A 19,108-nucleotide genomic window follows, 5' to 3' on the forward strand; every position below is an offset into this window, starting at 1 on the left:
TGTAGGAGAAAGATATAAGAATAAAAGTGTTTCAAATTTATTGTATGATTTTATTTCTTACACTTAATCAAGGGAGTTGTCTATTGGCAAACATTTTACTTTTTTTTACCATAAAAAAGTATTTTTTGAAATTTTGAAATCCTTAAGCAAGAAATTTTGGGTTCACATTTTGAGCCAAATTAACATTTTTTTTATTAGAATATCACAATATTAACGAATTTAAATACATTTTTTTAAAACGTTAAAATAGACATTTTATTTTCTCAAAAGTATTTTTTTAAAAAAATTTTAATACTAAACACTTAAATTTTAAATTAAAATAAATTTTCACAATCTTTTTCAAAAATTATACTAAATTAGTGAGATAAAAAAATTTTAAGTTTTAAAAGTTGGTACCAAAAATACTACCACTTGAAATATAAAAATATTAACAAGATAGGCATGAATGAGTTGGTGTAGAAGGATTAAAAATGAGATTTGACTTAGGGTATGTGTGAGTTAAGGAACCATATGGTTTAAATAAATGGTGGGTCAGATTTAGTTATCCATGCCTAGCTTGCTCTTTTGCTCTATTTCTCTCTCTTCTAAATAAATAAATAAATACACATTTAGATACTTAAATGTAGTTTTCATATATTCTTTTATTTTTCGTAACATATTTTAGTTTATTTTTATAACCCCTTCAAATAGGATGATGTGGATCAATTTGTATATTATAATATGCCATGCCACATGAATCAAAGCACTTTAGAAAATAAAGTAAAAATAATTTAAAATTTTAGAAATTTTAGAAAATATATATAATTCAAGAAAGTATATTAAAATTTGGAAAAAGAAAATTTTAAAACTCATTTAAAGTTTTATAAAGCTACAAATATTTAAAAAAATGAAAAAAAAATTAAAAATTTAAGAAAATTTAAGAAAACTGAAAAAAAAAAAGTAGACATTTATTGAAACTTACAAAATGTATATTAAAAAATTACCAACTTTGATAAGCTTAAACCACATTGGCCAACATTTAATTAATGGCGTGATATACTTGCTATGTGCAACCACTTGATTAGTACATGTCATTCCATTTTAGTAGTGTAATAAAGAAAATTACAATGTATGACAAAGGATAAATTCAAATACCAATTTGAACTAAAAAAATCTAGATACAAATTTTAACATTGAAGTTAAAATTATGTACTCAACCTAAATAAATAATAAGGTTTTGTTATGTTTATACATTTCAATTTTAGGATCAATAATAACTATGTCCTCATTTGTGAATGGTATTGTTGAAACATTTATATAACAAAAAAGAGTACAAAGGAGATAGTGGTGGCTGCTACAGAGGCTGGTTCACCTAGTTGGGGCAAAGATCTGAAGGTTATGGAGAATGGAGGTGAAGGGAATATAAAGGTTGAAAGTTGAAACTTGAAAGAGCGTTGACAGAGTATAGGCTCAGTATTCTTGAAGAGTTTATTATTTCTTCCTCTTTCTTAGAGATATTTATTTGCGAAGGTCCTATGCAAAATGGTGTTAATGTGGTGGACTTGCCATCTGGTCACCATTACGAAACACATTGAGAGGATGTCTTTGATGGGATGAGGATGTCTGTGACAGGATAGATCCTATCCATCATTCTAACTTGATGGATTAAAGCAGTTGAACCCACGTGATGTTTGGTGACCAACAACTTCATACTCCTAATGATGATTATACCATCTGTTTCTCGTGTGATCATCTTGGAAAGGCGAGCTCGTAAGTGACCTCCCGAATTGCTGGCGGCAAGCTTACTGCTCAAGCGTATTTTTGGCTTGCCACTTGTCTTGACAAGATGGGGTATAACAATATTCCCCTTTTTTGAGTCGAGAGGAGGGTTATAAAGTGACATTCTTTGAGACGTTTTGATCTTATAACTTTCTCTCTTACATGTTGCTTTGAATGATGGCCTTATTTTACGGTGAAACATTATATTCAAACGCTTGAGATTCTTTCATAAATTTATCTCGAGGATTGTGTTTATGAGGAGTCATGATAATGATGAATGACAGCCTTTTTGAAATTTTTACAGCTGTTGTTGGCCATTTTCTTGCTTTTGTTGATTTTCTGCAACGATTTTTGCATTTTAAGGATTTATTTACTTCAATTCATCTTGTAACATTTCTCTTTTGTTGTGGCCAGAGCTATTTATTTTGTTTTGTTGGAAAAATGACTAAGGGAAATGAACAGATTATCAAATCTCAGGGTAGAGGTAGTGGCCGTACTCCGCCAAGAGAGGCGGCGAAGAGTAAAAAAATGGCCACGGAGAAGTTTGAAAAAGCTGTTGCAACGAGGTCTGAAAAGGGGAGTGATGAGCTTATTGTTAGTCTTAGTTATCAGTGTTCCACGACCCATTGGAAGATGAAAAATGTGTTACTATGTCATGGTTTGTTCGCGTAACATTACAAATATGAGTTTAGTTTCTTGAAAGGGTCGCATCATTTAAGTGAGGTATTTAGCCGTGATTCTACTGGTGGAAGACTCGAGTTATTCCTTTCGTTGTTTCAACTTGAAACAAGTGTTACTATTCCCCTCCCGAATTTCATTCGGAATGTTCTGTACGACTTCAATGTGGCACCAGGTCAATTGATAGGTCTCTCCTAGTGGCTACTTGTCAGGTTTTTCATCATGTCCCATAAGAAAGAAATATATCATTATGATAAGTTATTCTGGTATATGTATTTCTTGCGGGAGTTGAATGAGGACCAATTTCCTATGTTGTTTGAGTTCATGCCTCAAACATCCTTTCTTTGGATGGAGAACTTATTCTACAGTGAGAAGGTGATCTACAGTGAGAAGGTGAGAATGCCAGAAGATTATGGTAAGTACATCCTCGTATAGATGAAGTTCAAAAAGAGATTTGGTTTCCCTATCGAATGGATGCGCCCATCTACTGGGACTTGTTATTATTGTTTGCATTTACAAGATATTCCTGAGGGTTCTCATCATTTCAAGATAAGGAACTAAAATGAGATATTGGTGGCCCCTTTGAGATTATTTTAGGAAGTGTTTTCAAGTACCGTCTTGAGGAGAGAGGTGCTAACGGACACACTACCCAAGATATAACAGATGGCTTTGAGAACGATAGAACTGTGCCCCTGGCGTCCTATGCTTTCCCTTTTATTGTCAAGTATAGCTAGATGTCTTCGAGGGGTGACTTTGGAACCTATCTGCTACATTACCAAGTTGTGCCACCTACCTGATCATGAGTAGGATGTACCACTAGGTACTGGCCAAATTATTTTTCAGCTTTGAAATGACTGCCACATAGATGCTTCAAAGCTTTTTTCTTCGGGTGACAATGAGTCTAGCAATGATAATTTAGATAGCCGTTTTATTGTCATTATTGTTTGCTCCTTGAAATTAATCTTTATACTGGCTACATTGTGCAGGTGATGTCTCTTTGTTTGGTTTAAAAAAACTAAGGGAAAGTGTTGATGACTCTAGAAGGTATTTATAGGCTTGTTAACTATGGTTTAAAAACACAGATAATAGGCTTAATATTCTCAATGAGTTAATCTTTTCTTTATCGTTCCTAGAGGTATTTATAAGCAAAGGTCCTGTGCAATATGGTATTAACGTGTTGGACTTGCTATTTGACCATCATTGTGGAGCGCATGGTGGGGATGTCTTTAATGGGACGAAGATGTCTATAACATGACAGATCCTATCATTCATTCTGACTTGATGGGATAAATCAGTAGAGCCCACCTGATGTTTGGTGACCAACAACTTCATGCTCCTAATGAAGATTAGGCCATCTGTTGCACGTGTGATCATCCTAGAAGGGCGAGCTCGCAGGTGACCTCCTGACTTGTTTGTGGCATGCTTACTGCTTAGGCATCTTTTTGGCCTGCAACGTGTATGTAAATTACTAACGAAATATTTGTTAAAAAACATTAAGTTTCATTGAATTGTTTTACAAGAAAAATAAGAAGTCCATAAAAAAGACATAATTCCAAAAAACATCTTTTTTTTTTAATTTTATAAATTTCTAAAATGCCACATTAGTGATGTTGTGACATACCATGTCAACAAAGTCATCTGATGGAGTGTCACGCCACGTCAGTGTAACACCCCTTAACCCCATACCGTCACCAGAACAAGGTTACGAGGTATTACCAAACATATTGGATAATTTACGATTAAATTCACACATAAATAACATACATATTATAATTTAATAATTTGGTCACTTTCATGGACCTTTGAGGCCCAAAATATGAATTAGAAGTGGATCGGGACTTGTTCGAGTGCTTCGGAATTTTTTTTTAAAACTCAATATAACCCCTTTATAATTATCTAACATTCCCTACAATTTCAAATCATAACCAATTTGCAATCAATATAACAACCCATACATCTCCACACTCAAACATATCTAATTATGCCTATAACATTAATTTAACAATTTATCTACTTGATCATTCATAAATAACTTTTAATTGAACTAATAATTTCATTCATTTCTATTTTAGTTTTATGCCACATTTTACCAAATATGCCATATTATTTCATTTCATACTTATAATCCAAATTAGACATTATTTTACAACCAAAGTACAAGACTTAAGTACATAATTTATATATAATACCTAAGTACATGCCACTTTTACCAAAAGAAAGATTACATCACCAAATTATCTCTGAAACCGGGATTGATCTGGATGCTGAATCGGGACCTTTGAATTTTACTGACCTGTGCACGGAACAACCGTACGCTAAGTATTTCATACTCAGTGATATTACCATAATTCAAACTATATAACTTTAATAGATTATAAATATTAATCATATAACATTAAACATGTAAAATTTATAACTTATAAGAATTAATTTACATTCAGTTTCCTATTTCATATAATAATTCATCAACAATGTCATATATTAATAACTTGAGTTTGATCAATTCATGAACCTTAGGTTCTTGCTTTCAAATAACAATTTCTTTCTTATACTTTCAATCGGACAATCAATCAAATTTATTCAATTCTTATATTTCGATTATTCACCTTATTAACAAACCCAAACCTTGGCGGATACACGGATTCCAACCAAACTCACCAATATGGCACATTGTGCCTAAAACGGTACTCAGTACCTAATCAACATATCAGAAGCAATATACAACACATAAAGTGCCTAAAACGACACACGTGGTGCCTAATACGACATATATAGTGCCTGATCGGCAAAGCCGATAAATTCCTGTACTCTTTCAATCTTATGGCATGCCAACTATATCCGACTAAGCCCGATTTGTTAATAGGGTATTCAAATCACTTTCTCAATTTCAATTTCACTTTCAATGTACAATTCAATTCGATACAATTTTCCACTTTCCAACAATATTCTATCAAATATTCATACATAATCATACTTCATCTCAATTTCATTCATTTCAATATTGATACCTACCTTAAAATATTACTTACCATACACATAAATTTAAACATAACCTTTAATAAATAGTAGTTTGAATTATACTAATACAAACCGTGAATTTCTCGTTTTAGTTCTCGATAGCCTTCTCCTTTCCTTTGTGTGTCGATGCCTCGGGTTCTTTGTTAGCTACGAAAATAATAATAATTTTTCATTATTAATACAGCACTAATTTACAATAATTAATTGAATTTCTTTTCAATTTATACCCTAATTCAATTTAATCCTAATTAACTCATTTACTTTTCTAACTCAATTCACACTTCATTTCTACTTAATATCTTGCCATATTCAACTTAACTATTCAATGTTCATATTAAAACCCTAATTTTAAACTTCTTTCATTTTAATCCCTACTATGTAAAACTTATAACCTAGTTTACAATTTTAATCCTTTAATCAATTCTAACTTGAAATTCATTCAATTAAACCCCTAATTCATTATTTTGTTCAACATGAACTATGTTAAAAAACCTAAGAACTTTCAAAACTTCAACTTAATTTCAACAAAACTTTGTTCTAAAGTTTTTAAAACATCAAAATTAAGAGAAAAGGACTTAATTTACCTACCCTTTAAAGCTTTAAAACCTTAAACCCTAATTTTTCCTTTTCTTTTTATTTTCTTCTTCCCTTTCTCCCTGTTTCGAAAGCTTCTTTCTTTTCCCCTTTTGTTTCTTTTGTTATTTTACTTTATTATATATATATATATTAGTTAATAATATTAATAATAATACATAATAATAATATAATAATATTTAATTCATAAATATCTTTTACTTAAATTTTAAGTAAATAAATAATTATAATTCAAGTGTATATATATATTATTACACTTATACCATCTTATCACCATACACTTGTCTTAATTTATTTTATTTCATAATATAATAATATTAATAATAATATTTAAATAGAAAACCATAATAATAATTAATAATTTTAATTGTAATAAAAAATTAATAACAAAATCTCAAGATTTAATACTCATTAACCGCCTCATTCTAAGAAATTAGTTTAATTGATTATTTAGCCCCTTAAACTTTTCTTTAATCTATAATTAAACTTTTACCCTTTATTCAATTTAATCCTTTGTCACAATTACTCTTAATTAAGCTAAATTCACCTAATTAAAACTTAATTAAGCTCACTACTAGACTCATAAATATTTCTAATAATTATTCATGAACCCATTTTATTAAGACGGAGGCCCGACAATGCACTTTTCCGATACCCGTGAATTTTGGGTCATTACAATCAGTGTAAAAATGTTAATTGTTAGTTGGCGGATCATTTTCGTCAACTTTGGCCTCATTTGAAAAATTCTGCAACATCGTGGATGAGAATAAAGAAAAGCTTAAGGGCCAAAGCGAAAAAACCCAAAAATGTTAATGGCAATTTTTGAAATTATGCCGAGAAAACTAAGAATCTGAACTTTTTACGGTAAGTGAAAATTTCTTTTCAAAAACGAAGATAATAAGTGAAATCTTATTAATTAAATAGATTAATTAGTATCCACAGAAAAATAAGGAAACTTTTTGTCAAGTAAAATGACATTAGGAAAAGAGATAAACAAAACTAGAGGTGAGTTTGGATGGACGGTTGAGTACGGTGCGGTGTACTTAGCTTACTTTTGTTTCACGCTACAGTATCGTTATAATATTTAATCTCACCGCCACCATTATTTTTACACTAACCGCAGCTAAATGCACCGTCCATTCAAACCCACCTTAGATCTAATTTATTGACAAGACTGCTTCTAATTAATTGAGCTTAACCAAAACTAGGGCCTAATTGGCATGAAAAACAGATCAGTCGATGTATCATTTAGTCTAAACCCATGGGTTTTCTTTTTATTTTAAAATAATAGTTTTTACCTCTTTGCAAGATTAATATTTAATGATTTAATCTTTTAATTTGTTGATATAATTGTACTTATTATGCATATAAATTTTCGAACCAATCCGATATCTCTATTATATCATTCTAAAGTACTGCATATATTAATATTTATTAAAGGGTTAATTTGTTTTACATAAAACAAATAGTTAGAAAATTTTTATTTACGTCAAATTTGACATACATGATTTATATGAATGGAATATAAAATATGACAGTTGGACTGTTAAAATATTAATCATACAAAGAGATGCAAAAGGGTGTAAAGTTACTCTAATTTTACATTGGTATAAATGAATTCCTTCGTTTTTTTATTAAAATAAGTTTATCAAAAAGTTATTTCTTAAAACATTTTTTTAGAAGACTACCTTGACACCAACGAATGTATAGTTCTACAGTAAAATATGCGTCGCAAAGTTTTTATTGCTCTAATAGAATCAGAGTAATAATTATGTTATGCAATCTCAATACTCACAAGTGTCGAGTTACCTATAATATCTAAGAGATATAAAATTAATTTTTATCACTAAGAGTTAAAACGTAAGCATTGAATTGAACTTGATAATAATAGGTGTCGAGTTTATATATATAAAATTTCATCATTTATCGTAAACCTAACCCTAGTAATTAGGTTAGTGAAAGTTGAACATTGATTAGTGTTGAGTGCAATACCTAGTAAATGCCTTTTCCTAACTCAATATTCATGAATATTGAATTTTTATATATTTAAAATTTTACCATTTATAATAAACTTAACCCTAAAAGATACATTTTGTGCAACTCGGCACTCTTAAATCTCGAAGTTTTTACCATCTGATTGCCGCTCCATAAGAGACACTAAACTAAACCCAAGACCCAAGAGTTAGTTGTGTTTGGGAGAACTTTATGGAAGCTTTCTTTGTTATAGTATTGCCTCACACCTTAATTTATGAATTGGTAGCAATTTTTGGGAGATTTAAGCAATGAGTTTTTTGGTTATAACAACACCTTACTAAATAAATGCATTTCTGTTTCTTTGATGTGGTGGTTTGCATTTCATTGATATGGTAGATCTCTTAAAATTCGTGATAATTATTTTTTGGAATTGTTCATCAAATTAATTTGATGATGATGGGATTAGAATCAAAGTGATACATTTATAATTTGTGAAGATTTATTCAGTAGATAGAGACATTTATGCGGGTGGGTTGTATTAATAAATAAAAATAATTATGGAAATATGTAGCGAAGGTACTCAAGTTATGCATCTGTTTTTAGTATTATTATATTTTGAGGAACTAAAGTTTGGATTGATCAAAGTAAATTAGTCCCAGCAAACGCTGTTTCTTAAGGAAACTGGGAAGACAAAAGAAAAAAAAAAAGGGAAAAAAAGAGAGAAAGAAGCAAGGTCTCCAATTCCAACCATGCGTTTGCCCATGATCATATTGCTGGTGTTAACGATCTGGAAAGCAGGAAATGGTTCGAGAGCGAATGAGTTAAAGGCGGATGGGAAAGTGTTGGAGTTGGATGAATCCAACTTTGACTCCGCTATTTTATCATTCGATTACATCCTCGTCGACTTCTACGCTCCCTGGTGCGGTCACTGCAAACGTCTTTCCCCCCAGGTTATATATATATAATATTCTTTATCCAATCTTTGCAGAACCCCTGCTCTGTTTTATAGTTTTTAGATTCCCTTTCCCCCCAATCCCCCCCCTTTTGTTTTAGTTTAGTGGAATCGATTTTATTCTTGTCAAATTAAGTGGCTTTGTTTCCAGTTTTTGTGAATGTCCAAAATGACTACTTTTTCACTGACTCAAAATTACCAAATTTTCCCTCTGGTTGCTTTGCAGTTAGATGAGGCAGCTCCTGTTCTTGCTGGATTGAATGAGCCAATAGTTTTAGCTAAAGTTAATGCTGACAAGTTTACCCGTCTTGCTAGTAAACATGATATCGAGTAAGCGTCTATGGCTTTTGTCTTATATCACCAATTATATATTAAATTTCTTGTGTGTTTTAACTAAAGCATTCAGTTTGTAGAAATGTTTTCTTGCTGGCAATCGAATGAAATATTAGTAAAATTTTCAGCATTTTTTTAAAAAGTTTTGGGGGTAATACATGGACTTGAATTAAACACCTTTGGTAAACAGTAATATGTTATTCATTTTATACATTTGTTTTGATTTGTGAAGTATATTTAGTTGATGCCTTTTATACATTATCATCTAACATGAATGATCCAGTTCCATATGTAAAGCATACCCCTTGAGCTAGGCCATTGTCATTCTTGTCATTTGTATTTATTATAATCGGAATTCAATTTTGCAGTGGCTATCCTACCCTCAAGTTCTTTATGCATGGAGTTCCCATGGAGTATAATGGACCAAGGAAAGCAGATTTACTTGTTCAATATCTGAAGAAATTCGTTGCTCCTGATGTGTCTATTCTTAGTTCAGATTCTGCCATTAATGATTTTGTTGAAGCAGCTGGTACTTTCTTTCCTATATACATAGGTTTTGGCTTGAATGAAACAGTGATATATAATTTAGCTGTTAAGTACAAGAAAAAGGCCTGGTTTTCGGTGGCAAAGGATTTCTCTGATGATGCCATGGTGTTGTATGACTTTGACAAAGTTCCTTCTTTGGTAGCTCTTCATCCAAGCTATAAGCAGCAAAGCGTCTTCTATGGCCCATTTGAAGGTTAGATTAGATTATTATCGCATTTCAAGTGTCTTTAAAATATCATGCTACATCACTTATCCTTTTATCATGCATCATCCACCTTGTTATTGACTACTGCTTTAGCCATTTTCTTTGTGCTTTTGCATATGAGTACTTGGAACACTGACCACAGGGATTTGTTTCTCTGGTGGATTTGTTGAGTTCTGATTCATCCCTTTGGGGTTTTATACAATATTATTTAAATGCAAAATTGTATTGGTTCAGTCATATCTGAGCAGACAACTTGATTTGGTATTTCCTGAATAAGAATTAGGAACAGCCCCGAAAAAAAAGAAGATAGTCACCGAAGGATTTGTTAGAGTTACCTGGTCCCATATCATTTAAATTAAACAGTCAGAAATACCTAAATGGAGTTTTTAACAAATGCATGTGGTTTTACCAAAATGAGGAGGGCAACTTCGTAGGATAACTATAACATGTACTGATAGTGATAGCCATGGAGTGAGACATGGAAATAAAAGCAACTGTGACAAAAAATCATGTGCAGTTCCATGTTAGCTCAGATAAGAAAATGTGGACTAAAAGGAAATACTTTCAGAAGAAGAAAGAACTTGTATGGAGGAGTAGGCTAGGGATACTTGAGGCCTTTCATTGGCTTCTTACTTGTCACATTTTTGTATAGGTATGTTGATGTGGTTAAGGATCTGATCCACATGAAATTTAAGAACAAGTTCACTGAAAAAGACATGATATTGATTGTAACAATGAAGAAGATTCTTATAGTGATTTATGGAGATTAGGACCTTTAGAATAGACGAATAAAGGGTATAAGAAAGAATATGCCAGCTGATTATGGTAAATCACAGTGTTATCAAGGTTGAAGGTGCACTCTAAGCTCTAGAACCATTATATTCCCCAAGATGCAAGGCACAAAAGAAAAAGCACTCGCCTAGTGAAGTAAGGCTTGATATTTATATTTGTGTTTTTGTATTTGTGTATGTATAAAATAAGCGTAAGATGTATAAATTTGATAATAAAATATAAAATATGGTTTAGTTTATCTTTCAAAACATGAATAATTTCCCCCTTCCTTTAGCCAATAATAATGTTCTTCTTATAGTCTTTTGTTTGACATTAGGTACTCTAAATTGATTAGTTTAATATTGCCCTTTTTTTTGGTCTATTAAAGGTATAATTATTGAAAAAATAAATAAATAAAAATTAAAGAAATTAAGGAGAACTTCATCTTGAAATGTCCCTTGTCCGAAAGGGTCAAAGTCACAACATTTGGTCAACCACTAATTTAAGTTGGATTTCCAGTACCCATCAGGAGTAAAGAAAGACTGGATGTGCACCTTGTGAAATGGTTACTGATTCATGGTTTAATAATTAGTTGACCTTGATTTGTCCACTCTTGGACCTTGACTGTTGGTGATCTGTGTAAATAGTAGCCTAATCATCAAGTCATGCTTAGGTTGTGGCTTCATACTCTTCTTTTCATTTTCCCAACTCAATTGAGTATCAGAAGCTTTAACTTATTGTTGACAAGTCTTTCACTCAAAAGCACATCCTATGAAATCAATATATTGCCCTTTTTGATGTTTTTCCTATATTTGACTACTAAATATATAATAGTCAAGCTCAAGAAACATGGAATCAATTCAATCACAAATGAGGTTTCAGTGGAGTCTAGGCCATTTGCTTTTCAATCTTGTCTTTTTTTTTTTTTTGGGGGGGGGAGGGGGGAGGGGAGATGACCTCAGACTTTAGCCAACCTCGTTTTGAACTTTAGCATTATCTGAGCATTTGTTGCTCAATATAATCAATGACAAGCTTATCTTCTTGATTTTCTTTTAGGTGCTATAAACTTATTTTTTGAACTCAATGTCTTCACATGCTTACTTGTATATAATGTTTCCTTTTTTTCCTGCTTAAAACTCCTCAAACAATTAATTTTGCTCAACTGTAATTTATTTCTCCTGACTGCATAGAGGAAAAGTAATCTTACCTTTCAGCTTCAATCATGCAGATTCATTTTTGGGGGATTTTGTAAAACAGAATTTGCTTCCTCTGGTGGTGCCCTTGAACCACGAGACATTGAAGCTATTGAAAGATGAGGAGAGGAAAATTGTCCTGACAATCTTAAATGATGAGGATGAAGACCAATCACAGAACTTGATCAAGTTATTGAAGGCTGCTGCATCTGCAAATCCTGATTTGGTATTTAGTTATGTTGGGGTTGAGCAATGGGAAGACTTTGCTGATAAATTTGAGGCCAACCAGAAGACAAAGTTGCCAAAAATGATTGTTTGGAACGGAAATGAGGAGTACTTTTCGGTAAGTATTAATTCTGAAGTATTTTATCTTTAATTCTGTCGCAAAAATGGTGCCTCTAATGATAGTCGGTAGTTGTTTCTGTACTTGATTTTAGCATAATTTATCATCAATGCACATGACAATCTTAATGATATTCCAGCGTATGATCATTTGTCATGCCCAACTTAATTATCATTAGCTACAGGTAGTTATGTCAACTGGTCCGATTAGGTTGGTTTCATGTTGGGTCCAATTAATTTGATTGTAAAATTTTCGAATCATTTTGGGTTCAGGTCATTTCAAGCTTTGTTTATTATGGGATCAAATTAGTTTTGGGATAGCTTAATGTATCATTTGGTACCCAAGTTTGACACATTTTTCTAATTTGGTACCTGAGTTGTTTTTGGTCCAATGTGATACTTGTATTTGGTAAAAGTTATATATTTTGGTATACAAAGTATTGGTGTTAACTTTTTAATGTTTAATTCAGGTATTAGATTGATTTGATGAAAATTAGTAATATTGTTAGGGTTGAATTTTCATTATTAACAAAAAATATGACTTTATAGTTAGTAAAATTAAGTTATATTTATACCAAATCCATTTAATCTCTTGCACTTTATCTAGTTATAACGCTTTTGGTACTGGATCATGCATTTATGCTAGTATATTTTCCTGATGGAGAAAGCAACTGCAACAGCACTCTAAGTTGATATATATGTTATTATGTATTTTTATAATTCTTTGACATTATTAACCTCTTTTCTTCTACCTTTGTTTAGTATTGGATCTGTCAGCAAGTGTGAGGAAATGAAAGTGAGAGCAATAATTGAAGCAAGAGCATGCAAGTGTAAAAGATCAAAATCTAAAAATTCCTAGGTGTAATATGCATTTTTATGATATGCATGTTGCAATGAAATTTTAGTATTGAGAATGGACCTTGATCTTTCTCTTAACTTCATAAGCTAGGATTATTAATTCTTTGATTGCAGTAGCAAATGCACTTGAACACATAGACCTAGATGCATGTATGTGTATGTAGAAGCTAGAAGTAGTCCATATGATAACTATGTACTTGTCTTTAAAGGTTTTTCTTGTCATTGATGCCTCTGCTTCCAAACACTAATCACTGTTTCTTGAGTTCTTGTATTCATTATCCCTGTATCTTTGAACCCATGAAATTGTCTTGATGCTAATAAGAGCCGGAGATTATTTCATTAATTTTTTTCTATGATTGTTGATCATGTTCATGCAGTAAAATCAATAAGGTTGCTGACCTTGGCGGTTTCTTCCTTGATATTACATGTATATATATCTTGTATCATAAGACTAAAGGCATTTGCTGACCTAGATTTTGTTGATATGAAAGGTTATTGGTGTTGAAAGCCTTGATGCTGAAGATCAGGGGACCCAAATCTCACGATTCCTAGAAGGATATAGAGAAGGAAGAACAGAAAGGAAAACAGTTAAGGGGCCATCATTTATGGACTTCATCCATTCATTATTTGGTATCAGAACTGTGTACATACTCGTCTTTATCGTTGCAATGATGATGCTTATACAAAGCATTGGGAAAGAAGACGATATGCCCAGGGTTGGCAGCCAGGATGCAGTTGATCATGCTGGGAGCTCTGAGGCTGAAAGCAGTCGGTATGGACTTGAGAAGAAAGAAGATTAAGGCGAGGTATCTTCCTGGTTGAGATACAGCAACGAAAACACAGTGAGTTACAGAATAGAGGTGCAGAAGGGTGACTGAAATCTAATTAACAATTCTGTGTTGAAACTGATGATCCCAGCTTTCTTGACGTGTATCTTTTTTATATGCTCAATGATGGCAATCTTGTTTTAAGAAATCAAAGTATTCTAGACTTGTACTTTGTTGTATTATGAAGATTCATTGTTTTTCTCTAACACTGTTATTATGTTCAATGGTGTTTTCCCTTCATGATTTCCCATACCTTGTAGTTTTTGTTCGCTAACGTACAATCAATTTATTTATTTTATCAGTTTTTGTTAGTTTCAGTCTAGTTTTGGCACGGGAAGTGCACAAAGTATGCTTTTACGTGTTAGAATTTATTTATTTATTTTAAAATATGTTGGATGTGATTTTTTTAAAGAGAAATTAGATAAAACACTTTATTTTTTTTGCAGTGATGTAAAAACTTGTAAAAGTTATAATAATATAAAAGTTATATAGAATTTTAAAAAAAGTACTAGAAAGAATTCAAAATGTAAGTATGGATATCTAAATTTATTGGCATTTATAGTGGGTTCTTTTGGGTAAGGTGAGGAGATGTAACACTTTGATATCCAACTTGATTGTCGAGTCCGAGTTACAGGATGCCATATTCGTTGCCGGAGCAACTACGAACAATTACATTCAATTTAAAATTATTAAATATCCAAATATAAGTAATACACACGTGTAATATGATATATAATTATTTTTGAGTCTTATACGAGCTTACAAAAGCTCTTTTGCTAACCCGAGATCGAATTAGAACCAAACTCTAAAGAATTCAAAATGTCGAGTTGACGTTATGACTTTTGGGATTCCTCGTCGCGACGTAACATACTAACTTGGTCTCATCGCGACGTGACCGTCTGTTTCTAAATGGTCAAAATTTGGCACCTTCTTGCAATCACCTAAACATTTCAAACACATTTGCAATTATAATTTTAGCTAAATACACACATCTAATGAGTTCAATTCTAAGCTGAAGTACCTTTTATAAATATATACTTTATATCCCTCTCAACAATTTCAGCTAAGTACACAATCCAATTCATCATACTAACCTTTGGACTACTTAGCATGTACGCACATGTATATAGATACATTACCATATAAACTAATAGCTTGCCACAATTTATACCTAACCAAATATTGTGACAATCTCAATTTCATACATCTAAACAAATGACCATTTCCAAAATACCAATTCCAACTCCAAAAGTTCACATGATCACATATTGTACCAAAAATTGGCTCAACTTAAGTACATGCCATATAACGAACAAAAAGAGACTATACAAACATTGTTGAGTCAAAGATCGCTTCTTGGATGCTGAAATCACTTCTTGAGACCTTCACATGTACCTAAACCTGTGCATGGGAAAACAAACCGTATTTTAAGCAATACTGCTCAGTGGTATTTTCATGATTCAAGTTAATATAATACGAATTCAATCAATTGCATACACTCAATCTATAATTCTAATATCAATCCATTCATATACAATTCATGCTAATCCTCATTTACATATAAACATATATATGTCATAAAGTGTACCACCTATGTCAAATGGATCAATTATACATTGTCTTAATTAAGAACTATATAAAGATATCATACCAATGTCATTAGTGTTTATATTTCCTTTCAATATAACACATTCAATCATATTCGTTTTTCATTACTGAACCAAATCAATTCATTCGCTAACTTTCCAAATCAGCCCTCAGACTCGTTTAACCGGTTTGCATGATCTTTCACATACTGCTGATAATCATATATCGTATATATGTACCTGTAGTACAATTTCATAACATTGAATCATTTCGAGTATCATTTAACCAATTTAAAATTTATATTCCCTATTAACATGACTCGAACTCGAACTCGAACGGATATACGGATCCCAACCAATACACCAATTTGGTAACCAGTGCCTCATCGGAACGTCCGAAGTAAATAGATTATGCCTATCACTCATAGAAAAGTCCGTAGGAAAATGTGTCCAACCCTCATCGACATATAGTAGAAGTAACCCATACTCAATCTATTCCATGGCATGCCAACTATATCCAACTCTGCTCGAACAGTTAATGGGGTAACAAATTTTCCAATTTCATTATATAATTCCATTCACATTCTCTCATTCTCAATTCATCATCAATTTCATTATTTCAACATTTAATATAACATATTTCAGCCAAATTCTATATCAAATAACATGTATCAATTAATTCATGCAAAATTTTATTTTATTCAATTTAGTCCTCTATCTCGATATTTAATCTTAAACATGGAAATTCCCTTTAAATAATCATTATCAACTCATCTCAATATCATATTATGCAAAATTCACAATATGCAACAATTAAATTTATCCCAAATCACAGAAATACCAACTAAAAGCTCGTGTCACTTGTCGTCGGCTCTCACCTTTCCTTTCCCTCTCAACGGATTAGCGTCATCTTTAGCTATGAATAATAATTCAACAATAACACAATATCAAATTTCATATCAAATCACATTCAAATACAAAACCAAACATATTTTTTAATTTATTCAATTTAGTCCCTAAAATTGGGACAAATAAAAATCTGATTTCAGATATACTCATTAGGCTCATTAGGGACCCTGTAATTTCCATCCCTACAAAAATTTTATAGTAAATTTATATTTTATTTAATTTGGTCCCTGATGTAGGAAACTAACAATTAATCTTTACAATTAGTCCTTTCCATAATCTAAACTTAATTTCTATCAAATTCATGGCAATATAATATATTTCTCAATAATGAAAACTTTCAAAAACTTTAATAGTTTTACAAATTGGAACATGGGCTAGCTAAATCAAGCTCCCATGACCTTAAATCTATAAAAATGGCAAGAAAATGACCAAAATTACCTTAATAATAGTTGGTCAAATACTTCAAGCTCTAAAAATGGAGTTTCCCTATTTTTTGTCTCTTTTGGACGGGTGAAGAAGATGACAAGATCATCTTTCTTTCCACCCAAATGTTATTTATACCAAGATTATTATTTAATTAATCTTAGTTAATTAGGTTTAATTATAATAATCTAATTATTAATCATTTATCATTGGGATAATTGCTATTTAGGCCCTCAAGCTTTTTTCTAATTAAAAATCTATAGTAATTGAACTTCTACAATTTTAGAGTGCGAAGTTTGCCAAAAGGTCCCAAATACAAACCTCTATTTATAGGCCTTGAAAAAAGAAGTTAAAAAGGAAAATGATTAAGAAAAGAAAAGTGGGCATGAACATGCTAAATTGAAGGGTAGTGGGATTAAAAGGGGTTACCTGAACATGGAAATATGGGAAAATGGAGAGTAACATGGTATAATGATGGTTATACGAAAGTTACACCCACTTAAAGTATTTTAGCAAGAAAGATTTTAAAGTGCAAGTGCATTGTTTGTTCATTAAAGAAATAAAGAGGAAACCCTTATCTTCCAAAGTACATCTTTTGTATATGAGCCTCTAAGCCATGCTCTACATAACATCCCAAAAGTAGAACAACCACGAATCCTGCCAACCTTCCAAAGTTGTTTCCCAAAAAAAAAAGTCGTTCCCAATATGATGTTGTTCCCACCATAGAGTGCTCCAGCAGAGAACTATATTTTTTTGGAACTACTATTGATAGAACAATAAGTAACAAAAAAACAAGTATCTATTGCACCTAGATAAGTATTTGTTCAAATTCATTCTAAATATTATTAAGAATAATATAAAAATTGTACAAAGGAGTATAGGTTATTAAAAATTGTAAATATTTAAAATATTAAAAATTTAAAAATTATATTAAAAAATAGTGTTTTTTTTTATCTATACACAATGATTGTATGATTATATTTTGTGAAACAATATTTTTTAAGATTTAAGATTTAAGATTTAATATTTTTTAATATTTAAAACTAGTTTTCTTTTCGGGGTTGTTGTATGTATTAATTAAAATACAATTTATTGATTATAAATATGTTTTTAATATAATTATCCATCATTAATTTAAATATATTTTAAATAAGTAATTGAAATTAATAAAGTTTAGGTATTAAAGAATTACAGTAAAACAATCATTATTTAAATTAAATAATATAATGTTAAGATAAATAATATATAATTTTTAATTTAATTAAATAATTAGAAATAAATTTAAAAATAGATACACTTATATTAATGATATATGATTCAATATATTAAATTTATCTATTTAAATATATGTACTGATTTTAAATTTAATTTAGATAAATAAATTTATCTAGTTATCTTAAATTAAAAGTAAATAATGTAAATATTAAGATAAATATTATTTATTTTTAAATTTTGAACTATATTTTTAAGTATAAATAAAAAAATATAATTTAAAATACAAATATACGTTATAGTTATGATATCTTTTATAAAAATACATAAAAATATTAAGTTATTACCTAGTCAGAAATAGAAAGTGAGGTGCAAAATCTGTAAAAAAGAAAAAAATTGCACCATTATAACAACATATAAATTTATTTTAAATAAAAGTAAAAATAATATTTTTATTAAATAATTTTAAATTTTAAGCATACAAAAAAATCTTGTGAAAGTCTTACCAAAAATCATAAAAAAATGTATATGAAAAAAAATTAATAAATTGAATATTATTCCAAATGAAATATCAAAATTAATAAAATTACTAAATTGAAATTGAAAAAAGAGTGAGTAGGAACTCATGAAAATTACTAATAAATTTTGGACTTACAGTGCAATTAAATTATTCATGCATTTGGATTAAAAAAACACGACTAAATAAAAAAAGACCCATTTTTGGAAAACAATAAAGATGCATTCAAGGTCATCGCCAGATTCAAGCCATAGAATCAGAAGTGGCTTTGATAATATATATTTGGATACGTAAGGATATTTATAGGAGGCTAAATAGAATATTAATTTAAAAAATAATTTTCAATGTATTTTAAGTCGATAAATTATTTTTTAATTTTTTAATTTATCTAATTAACTATATATTTATTTTA

The 19,108-nt window shown here is 30.5% G+C and overlaps 1 protein-coding gene across 1 annotated transcript; it reads left to right on the plus strand.

Moving 5' to 3' along the window:
• Positions 1–8,147: 8,147 nt before the first annotated feature.
• Positions 8,148–14,289, plus strand: LOC107891382 (protein disulfide-isomerase 5-2). Its single transcript, XM_016816163.2, has 5 exons — positions 8,148–8,972; positions 9,201–9,304; positions 9,676–10,046; positions 12,058–12,365; positions 13,714–14,289. The coding sequence occupies exons 1-5, from the start codon at positions 8,772–8,774 to the stop codon at positions 14,020–14,022; spliced, it is 1,293 nt and encodes a 430-aa protein (XP_016671652.1). The 5' UTR covers positions 8,148–8,771; the 3' UTR covers positions 14,023–14,289.
• Positions 14,290–19,108: the final 4,819 nt, after the last annotated feature.

This window comes from Gossypium hirsutum, chromosome D09 (genome assembly GCF_007990345.1).
Source record: "Gossypium hirsutum isolate 1008001.06 chromosome D09, Gossypium_hirsutum_v2.1, whole genome shotgun sequence".
NCBI classification, from domain to species: Eukaryota; Viridiplantae; Streptophyta; class Magnoliopsida; order Malvales; family Malvaceae; genus Gossypium; species Gossypium hirsutum.

Coding starts and splice junctions, on each gene's coding strand:
- LOC107891382 (XM_016816163.2), top strand. CDS start 8,772: ATGCGTTTGCCCATGATCATATTGCTGGTGTTAACGATCTGGAAAGCA. Junction 8,973..9,200: donor GCAAACGTCTTTCCCCCCAG/GTTATATATATA, acceptor GTTGCTTTGCAG/TTAGATGAGGCAGCTCCTGT. Junction 10,047..12,057: donor CTTCTATGGCCCATTTGAAG/GTTAGATTAGAT, acceptor TCAATCATGCAG/ATTCATTTTTGGGGGATTTT.